Source organism: Protobothrops mucrosquamatus, unplaced genomic scaffold (genome assembly GCF_001527695.2).
Source record: "Protobothrops mucrosquamatus isolate PMUCROS unplaced genomic scaffold, P.Mucros_1.0 scaffold1771, whole genome shotgun sequence".
In the NCBI taxonomy this organism is placed as follows: Eukaryota; Metazoa; Chordata; class Lepidosauria; order Squamata; family Viperidae; genus Protobothrops; species Protobothrops mucrosquamatus.
In genome coordinates, this window is record NW_015387909.1 from 336,108 (window position 1) to 346,402 (window position 10,295).

The 10,295-nt window shown below is 44.1% G+C and overlaps 1 protein-coding gene across 1 annotated transcript in view; it reads right to left on the reverse strand.

Annotated features, from left to right (window-relative positions):
* FAT3 (FAT atypical cadherin 3) overlaps nucleotides 1–10,295 on the reverse strand; it is a 285,051-nt gene that overhangs the window by 60,557 nt on the left and 214,199 nt on the right. The window contains exons 17-19 of the mRNA XM_029285492.1: nucleotides 8,068–8,211; nucleotides 5,917–6,114; nucleotides 1,569–2,367 (exon numbers count right to left, since the gene is read on the reverse strand). Of these exons, the coding sequence (XP_029141325.1) occupies nucleotides 1,569–2,367; nucleotides 5,917–6,114; nucleotides 8,068–8,211 (1,141 nt within the window). The remainder of the gene's footprint in view (nucleotides 1–1,568; nucleotides 2,368–5,916; nucleotides 6,115–8,067; nucleotides 8,212–10,295) is intronic.

Here is a 10,295-nt window from a genome sequence, read left to right on the forward strand (position 1 = left end):
CCCCATGCTGGCTCAGGAATTCTGGGAGTTGAAGTCCACGAGTCATAAAAGAGCCAAGGTTGCCTACCTCTGCCCTTCACCATTCCAGACAAATGGCTGTCCAATCTTTACTTGAAAACCTCCAGTGTTGGAGCACCCACAACCTCTGGAGGCAAGTCATTCCACTGATTAATTGTTCTCTCTGACAGGAAATTACTCCTTAGTTCTAGGTTGCTTCTCTCCTTGATAAGCTTCCATCTGTTACTTCTTGTCCTGCCTTCTGGTGCTGTGGAAAATAGGCTGACCCCTTCTTCTCTGTGACAGCCCTTCAAATATGTCACCCCTAGCCCTTCTCTTTGTTAGGCTAGAGACCCTGTTCCCGCAACCAAGAAATTGCTCAGGCAATTTGAAACATAAACTTTACCGACTGAGGTAAACAGGATCTGTATTGCTCCATCTAGTTTTTGACGACTATTCAAAACATCACAAAGGTCCAAAACCCTTGAGAGGACTAAGCCTTTTCTTCTGCATCTTTCAACCTATTTTGTGTTTTGGTAACTATCCCTGCTAATCAAAGGTAAACTAAGTGAAATTGCTCCACAGCTGGCATGCATAAACAATGAATGTCCATGACATCTGTCTGTGGGAATAAGCTTTGGAATTAAGATGCATATTTTAAGGATGAACGTCCCTCCTTTGCGTCAGCCTTTCCTACGCCATGTAAAATTTGGTTGGCATCTCTTTGGGGGGGGGGATTTATTTCAGTTGAAAGGTATTTTTCTGCCAATGTTTCCTCCTTATGGGTGTAAATTCTAGGAAAGGGGCACGCCAAAAATACAAGCCGCATTTAATGGACCACAACGATGGCCCTTCAGGTTAATTCAACAAGGCTCTTCTGTTTTTTCAGCGCCTAACACGGTAAAAAAAAAAAGCAAATGCTGCAGTTATGCCACCTTCAAAACAGTACAGAAGCTTCCGATCATATTTTTTCACAGCCTGTGTGAATATAAAATAACAAAAATAAACGAGGGGCTATATAATAAGGACTATGCTCTGGGAAAGGTCAAGAACTCCTTCTTTGGTCTCAATTACTTAATGACATGCTTTGTTGGTTTTCATTACTCTGGCAAAATAGAAAATGAGTCAACGTCTTTTTAAACTTTATCGCTCAGGTCAGATGCCCTGATCAGTCTGAAAAAAAAAATGCAGACCGTCTGGGACCGTTCTAACACAATCACTGCTTTCCAGGCCCCCAAATTTGCCCCCCACCCTCCTAATCTCATACCCTTTTCCATGACACGGCTGACCTCTTTCATTAGGCCATATCCTGAAAGTTTGGCTACTTTTGTCCCCAGAGGTCAAAGTTGACTAGCTTTCTTTGACCTCGGTCAACATCAGACTTTCCTGTTTTGAGCCTGAGAATTTAGAGTCTCAGCCTTCTGCTTGACAAAGATCAGAAGGAATCGGGTCTTTTAGGCATCTAACTTAAGCTCCTTATGCTGGTCACATCGTGGGAGAAATAAAAAAAAAAGTAGCTTTGAATGGGGAGAAGGTGAACAAGACTGAGGGAGATGAAAAGTGACACTCACCATTGCAAGAGCAGCGGACGTTTCGATAGAATCGGGGACACACAAAACTAATCCTTGCCGTGCTGTAAGTCATCAGGGAATGGGAATCGATAGACAGATTTTGCTCACAATGCTGCTCCTGACAATCCAGCCCAGAGCAATTCTTCTCGAGGATGGCAGCGATGCGAATCACATTTTCCAAGTGTCGCCTTGCATTGGTAAGCTTCTGAATCAAGTAGGCCGGCTTGTAGAAGCCGCCGGTGTGCATCTGAACCGCGAATAGCATGTCAAGCTGATTGCTACCTGCCACGGGCTGAATACTGATGATGTGCAAGCTGTCTTGCTTTTGGGTGAGGACGGCGTTGCGCAGGGTACGCCTGAAGCCATGCATGTGAAGACCCACAAAATCCTCCGGGGAGATGTTCTCAAAACGGATGGTGACGGTGTTCTGCAACATCTCCTGGGCTAACTGCTCGACGTGGACGGTCACATCCATGGGGACCTGGAACCGCCCGTCGCTGACAGATACGTTCAGGATATACTTCCCATTGTCCAACCCTCCGAGGGCGATGATCTTTCCGTCGTGGTTGTTAACCTTGAACAAGCTTTTCTGCTCCGACTTCAGGCCGTAGGTGAGGACATCATATACATCTTGGTCTGTCGCATGGATCTTTCCGATAACACCTCCCGGGAAGTCATCTTCCATAGTCACAATGAAAATCTCCAGGGGAATGGCTGTTGGCTTGTGGATGCTTTCTTCGATCACCCGGATCTGAATGAAGGTGTGGGAAACCTGCTGAGGTTTTCCCGAATCCTTTGCCTAATTCAAGAAATGAGAAACTGAAAACTCAATGATGTCACACCAACAACCCTCTCAATGTTGCCCAGGAAGGGAAACTAAAAATATCTGGGCAGCTTTTTCTTCAGAAGAAATTTCAAACTCTCCCTAGCAAAAAGGTCGATGGCAAATCTATAGCAGAACAAATAACAAATAAGCAGGACCCCAATCTGGGACGGTCACCGGAACCAGAGGTTTAATCTTCCGAGCTTTTGGACTCGTGCTTGGAGCCCATCCTCAGGGACCCCCAAAGGTGCTTTGTCAGAAAACAACTGGACTTTGTTGTTCCTCGAAGCGTCTTGAGATGAGAAGCAAAACGTCTTCAAGGAAAAACAAAGTCCAGTTGTTTTCTGATAAAGCTCCTTTGGGACAGCCATGATTTGGATGACTGAGAATCTCCACAGACATCCTCAGGGAACTTCTCTCTCACTTGTTCTCTCTCTCTGGTGAGAGACAAGTTCCTTGAGGATGGGCTCCAGAATGAGTCCAAAAGCCCGGAGGACTAAACCTCTGGTCCCAGTGACTGACTCAGATTGGATCCTGCAACGTTATCCTGGGAGACGTATATTTGCCTTCATTCGTGAAACAAGTAAGCCCCTCACGCCTAGCAAACCACACCTGCACGTTTCATGTTTCACTGCCATACAGTGGTCAATGAGCATTGAAAAGAAAACTCTGGATTGTAATTACATCCTAAGCAAATGTAATCAAGGACAAGAACTTCTATTTCAATGCACAGTCTAGTCCAGGGGTAAGCAACCTTGGCTCTTTTATGACTCGTGGACTTCAACTCCCAGAATTCCTGAGCCAGCATGGCTCAGCTTGGAAACCTCTTCCTTTCCCCTCAGCATGGCTGGCTCAGGAATTCTGGGAGTTGAAGTCCATGAGTCATAAAAGAGCCGAGGTTGCCTACCCCTGATCTAGTTGATAAAACCATGCTCTTTCAAACATCAGAACTGCATGGCTGGGAAGATGAGAAGCGAATATACAGGTGGTCCTTGACTTATGACCAATCGCTTAGCAACGGTTCAAATTTACGATGGACTACCTTGAGACTAGTTATAACCTGGATTTCAATGCTCACAGTTCCTCCTTTTTCATGGTCACATGACCGAACTTAGGATGCTCAGCAACAGGGCCACATTTACGACCACTTGCAGTGGCTTGTGGTCACGTGAACACGTTTTAACTACGGTTTTGCTGAAAATCAGAACTTCCTTAGCCACCACCACAAAAAAGGTAGGCCACATCGGACTATCTTACAATCGTCACGACTTATGACTATGATGGGCAGGTGCCATTCTGGTCATAAATGAAGGGCTACAGGTAGTCCTCGATGTACGGCCACAATTGAGCCCAAAATTTCCCTTGCTAAGCAAGACAGTTGTTAAGTGAATTTTAATGAAGTCCACGAGTCATAAAAGAGCCAAGGTTGCCTACCCCTGGTCTAGTCCGTAGCATTTTATGCACCTGCTTTACAGGACAAAGAAAGGCAAGGCATGAAAACGTAAACCTTCTCCAACCTTAACAGCATTTGTAGTCTATTTTACTTTTAGAATAAAATTGCACACATGTAGTCCTCGACGTACGGCCACAACTGAGCCCACAATTTCCGTTGTTAAGCCAGACAGTTGTTAAGTGAGTTTTGCCCCATGTTGTGACCTTTTTGCCACAGTGGCTAAGAAATAATAGTTAAGAAAAGCACTTTAGACTTTCAACAGTGTAAGAATTCAGCTGCAAAAATGCCAGCTTGCTAATGTTGAATTGGAAAAAAAACATCACATTTCCAGTTATTTCTCGGTAAAAATGGAATACTCAAGTTATAACAGGTGGCCTGCGCATAATTTGAAGGTACAGAACAGCTGGGGAAATCTTCCCCTTTTTTCTGTTGCAAGAGAAAATCTTCTCTTTGTGATCTATTTCCCAAATGGCAAAAAGCTGCAGCCAGAGTTTACAAGCTCCAAAACAGGATATCATAACTGTTTATGGGTTTGATTGGCATCTATATTTTTTATGTATGCAAATCATGGAATGCTCATAAAACTTAAATTTGGATTACAATCAGAATGTTGAGCTTTTGCTTACATAGTAAAATAATATTTTGTGGGGGTTATAAGAAAAACGATGACATAAACAAAACAGAAAAAAAGGAGAGAAATGTAAAGATATGAACATGTGAAGAAATAGCTTCTGATATTCTTCAAAGCAATTATAAGTACAATTCTATTTAACCTCTTCTTTCTATAATCTATACCAGAGGGGGGCAATTAATTTTCCCAAGGGGCAAATAGCACTTAGACTTATATACCGCTTCACAGTGCTTTACAACCCTCTCTAAGCGATTTACAGAGTCAGCATATTTGCTGCCAATAATCTGGGTCTTCCTCATTTTACCGACCTCCGGAAGGATGGAAGGGTGAGTCAACCTTGAGCCAGTGAGACTCGAACTGCTGAACTGCAAGCAGCCGGCAGTTAGCAGAAGTAGCCTGCAGTACTGCATTCTAACCACTGCGCCACCAGGGCTCATGAGAAACCCAGACTGTTGTGGAGGGCAGCCTCCCTCTGCCCCAGCGAGCAAGACAGGACAGTCAAAGAGCTGGATGTGGCCAATGGGCCATAACATCCCAGGTCTCGTCCGTCCGTCCGTCCGTCCGTCCGTCCGTCCGTCCATCCATCCATCCATCCATCCATCCATCTATCTATCTCAGATCTAATCTCCAAAATCATAAATCGCAAGTTCATTTTCTTCATTTTTATGTTAAAAATCTTATTACACCTTATAGCTCTCTGTCATATTTCCTCTTTTTCATTTCCTGTTTTCTAATTTAATCTGTATTTGCTCTGCATTATTTCTAGAGAACTACAGGTCGCCCTCAGCTTTCGACCACAATTGAGCTCAAAATTTATGTTGCTAATGAAACATTTGTTAAGTGAATTTTGCCCCATTTTACGACTTTCCTTGCCACATTTGTTAACTGAATCACTGCAGTTCTTAAGCTAGTAACACGGTTGTTAAATGAATTAAGCTTCCCCCATTGACTTTGCTTGTCAGAAGGTCACAAAAGGGGATCGCGTGACCCCAGGACACGGCAACCGTCATAAATGTGAATTAGTTGTCAAGCATCCGAATATAAGTCACATGACCCTGGGGACGATGCAATGGTCATAAGTGTGAAAAATGGTCATAAGTCACTTTTTTTAAGTACCGCTGTAACTTCAAACGGTCACTAAATGAACTTTTGTAATTCGAGGACTACCTGTACTCGCTCTTCAAACTTTTAATATATATAAAAGGAAAGAAAAAACAACGACGGCCTTAGGATGATCAGCTTCAAAATTTCATTTTCCTGCAATGGATTTCACTTCTGTTGAATAAAATTTAAAAATACACCGTAAAGTGTATTGTAAGGAAGATTGCTAAAAAAAAAATAATCACATGAAGGTGATCCCAGATACATGAGATAGGAAAGAGGCTGGCTTAATAATGTGGTTCTGCCATTTTCTGCCGGGATGAACAAATCAACTGGTTACCTGGATGCACAGCATATATTCAGTGGCTACCATGCGTTTGAAGATGACGGCGGATCGCAAAATGCCTTGCTGGTCAAGCACGAATTCTTTCTCTTCGTTTCCAGCCAGGATGGCGAAGGTGAAAGGCGGGCCATTGTGCAGGGAGTCTTTATCCGTTACCACCAATTGCAGAATACTGGTTCCCACTGGCTTGTTTTCCTTTGTGCATCATCACAGAATGCAGCAGTGTTCAAAAGACAGAGGCCGAGAAAATGAGAGACAGAATTTTAATTATATATCTTGGCACATGGATGAGCAACATGTGAGAATATGGCCTTTTGACAGCACACATGGTTTTTGGTTTTTTTTCCTGTCGGCCATCTGTTATAAAATGTGCACTTGCCTCTCCCACTTTTGTACTGCTAGCATAACCTATAGACTGGTTTAGAGGACCACTTAGAGCAAGAATTATAGCCTTTAATTAGGGATGCATTTCCACTTTCATCTCCAGTAAAAGGTAAAGGTTTTCCTGCCCAGTCATGTCTGACTCTAAGGGGCGGTGCTCATCCCAGTTTCCTGGCCGAGGGAGCCAGTGTTGTTAATAATAATAACAATAACAATAACAATAACAATAATAATAATAATAATAATAATAATAATAATAATAATAATAAAGTTGGAAGGGACCTTGGAGGTCATCTAGTCCAACCCCCTGCTCAGGCAGGAAACCCTATACTATTTCAGACAAATGCTTCCAGTGTTGGAGCATTCACCGCTTCTGGAGGCAGGTTGTTCCACTGATTAATTGTTCTAACTGTCAGGAAGTTTCTCCTTAATTCTAAGTTGCTTCTCTCCTTGCTTAGTTTCCATCCATTGCTTCTTGTCCTGCCTTCAGGGGCTTTGGGGAATAAGTTGAGCCCCTTTTCTATGTGGCAGCCCCTGAGATATTGGAACACTGCTATCATGTCCCCCCTCGTCCTTCTCTTCATTAAACTAGACATACCCAATTCCAGCAACCGTTCCTTATATGTTTTAGCCTCCAGTCCCCTAATCATCTTTGCTGCTCTTCTCTGCACTCTTTCTAGAGTCTCAACATCTTTTTTACATCGCGGTGACCAAAACTGGATGCAGTATTCCAAGTATGGCCTTACCAAGGCATTGTAAAGTGGTATTAACACTTCACGTGATCTTGATTCTATCCCTCTGTTAATGCAGCCCAGCACTGTGTTGGCCTTTTTGGCAGCTGCAGCACACTGCTGGCTCATGATGTTATGCCGAGAGGCTTGGAATGTTGTTACCTTCCCACCCAAGTGGTACCTGTTTATCTATTTGCATTTGCATGCTTCCAAATTGCTAGGTGGGCAGGAGCTGGAGCAAGGACTGGGAGCTCACCCCATCGCACAGTGCTTGGGTCTCAAACTGCCAATCTTCCCATTGACAGCCCAACATCTTAACTGCTAGGCCACTGCACCCCTCCATCTCCAGTAACCTGTTCTCTTTAATAACTCAACTCTAGGTTACTATATATTATCGGCAAGAAACAGAAGGGGTATCCTACCTTGGTTTCAATAATCTTTGCCAACTTTCTGAAATAGTTTATTCCACGTTCCTTCCCTGCTATCTATGTCAGTATTTCTCAACCTTACAACCATTGTAAGAAGTATAAACTTCAACTTCCAGCTAGTTGGAGTGCATACATCTTAAAATGGCTGAGGTTGAGAAACACTGACGTAAATACGTTGCGCACCATTAAAGTGTGAGCAGTTGGTAGCGTTGATAGGACCAAGGTGTTTTATTACTATTTGAGAATGTATGTGAGTAAAGGAATGAGTACGAAAAGGCAGACCTACGCTAATTTCTCCTTTCCCACATCTGATCCTATTGTCAATAGGTTAGGAAACTCAACTCTGCAGCTCAATACGAAACAACAACTCCACCTAAACTCTCTGAGATTTGCCTACCCCTGTCCTAGACAAACAAGAACTTTTGAGTCTCATTCCTATTTATGAAGCAGTTTATGGAAACGGTGGCTTCCTTTCCTTGTAAAGAAAGAGGTGACACAATGCACTGCAACCTGATAAATCATCAATTGGGATTGAAATTGGATGCAAACATTTTTATATCTTAAAGGTCAGAAGAGAGAGCCCTTTGGGATGTGCTGGATCAACTTACCTGAACCACAGCTGTATAATTGGCAGGTGTAAAAACAGGACTGTTATCGTTCACATCAGAAATGTCAACATTGACCGTCACTGTGGCTGTCAAAGGAGGTTTACCGCTGTCTTGGGCCTGCACGACTAATGAATATCCTGAAACCTGCACAAACGTTAAAAGAAAAACCTTACATTAGTTGAGAAAAGGCTCCAAATCCAATCCTTCTGTCTCTCTCTTTTTTATAATCAGTATAGAGCAGTGATGGCGAACCTTTTAGAGACCAAAAACTGTTCCTCCCTACTCCCCACTTCGCTCCCACCCCACCCACAGGGCCACCCATCGCCTCCATGGCCCACCACAGCAGATCGCCCAGGCGGCCCAGCAGCGCCATAGTGGCCACACCCTCCGCCCGTGCCCCACATCATCTGCGCACAATGGGGCATGAGGGCAGAGTCTTGTCCCCACTGCCTGGCTGCCATGTCCTTGGCTGTGCTGCTCTGCACAGGCTGCACTTGAGGGCGACTCTCCGGGGGGGGGGCTGCTGGTGAGGAGGGGTCCGCATGGGGAGGCGGGGCTGGGGTGACGGTGCACGTGCCTACAGAGAGGGCTCTGAGTGCCGCCTCTGGCCCGCATGCCATAGATTTGCCACCACTGGTATAGAGAGCCAATTTGGTCCAGCGGATAAGGCACTAAGCTGGAAATCAGAAGACCGTAAGTTCAAGCCCTGCCGTAACCAGGAAAACTGGCTGGATGACTTTGGGCCAGCAATTCTCTCTCAGCCCAACCCACCTCACAGGGTTGTAGTTGTGTGGAAAACAGGAGGAGGAAAGATATGTTCACTGCCTCGGGTTATTTGCAAAAGTAGTACAAGTGGGGTACAAATAAGTATACAAAAGTTGTAGAAATTNTCTATCTATCTATCTATCTATCTCTCCTTCTCCATTCTACTAAGGTAGAGATGACCCATTTTCAGAGTACTTTACTGATATCTGTGGAGCCTTTGGGAGCCATGCAAACGGAAAGGACTGGTGATTAGTGTGGTACCACAACCCATAAATATATGTGCATCTGCATAATTGCATGTACATCCGCTGCTCCATGCTGTTCTCATTCTCACACAGCAGATTGTTGGGTGGGAAGGTTCAAATCTTCCACAGTTCTGATCCAGACAGCTGCTTCCCAAAAGAAATTACAACACTGTTTGCTTACATAAACAGATAAGATAGTCCTCAACTAAAGCCATTCATTTAGTGACTGTCTGAAGTTATAGAAGCACTGGGAAAAGTGACTTATGACCGTTTTTCACACTTACGACCACTGTAGCATCCTACGGTCATGTGATCAAAATGGCATGTATTGGTTGCAGTGTCCCCGGGGGTCACGTGATCCCCTTTTGCGACCGTCAGACAAGCAAAGTCAATGGGAAAGCCAGACTGACTTAATAACCGTGTTATTAGTTTAACAACTGCAGTGATTCACTTAACAACAGTGGCCAGAAAGGTCATTAAAATTCACTTAACAACTGTCTTGCTTAGCCACGGAAATTTTGGGCTCAATTGTGGTCGTAAGTCGAGGACTACTTGTAGCCTTTGATTTATGACCAGAATGGTGCCTGCCCATCATAGTCATAAGTCGTGACGATTGTAAGATGGTCCGATGTGGCCTATCTTTTTTGTGGTGGTGGTTAAGGAAGTTCTGGTTTTCAGCAAAACCGTGGTTAAAATGTGGTTACATGACCACAAGCCACTGCAAGTGGTCGTAAATGTGGCCCTGTTGCTGAGCATCCTAAATTCGGTCATGTGACCATGAGAAAGGAGGAACTGTGAGCATGGAAATCCAGGTTATAACTAGTCTTGAGGTAAGTCAATCGTAAATTTGAACAGTTGCTAAGCGATTGGTCATAAGTCAAGGACCATCTGTATATTCGCTTCTCATCTTCCCAGCCGTGCAGTTGTGATATTTGAAAGAGTATGGTTTTATCAACCAGATCAGAGGTAGGCAACCTTGGCTTTTTTATGACTCGTGGACTTCAATTCCCAGAATTCCTGAGCCAGCATGGCTCAGCTTGGAAACCTCTCCCTTTCCCCTCAGCATGGCTGGCTCAGGAATTCTGGGAGTTGAAGTCCACGAGTCATAAAAGAGCCAAGGTTGCCTACCCCTGCACTAGATGATCAGTTAGGCAGTAGGAAAAAACTGAAATATTGCAAAACATGTAGAAACTGAGTGATTGACCAAAGAATGTAACT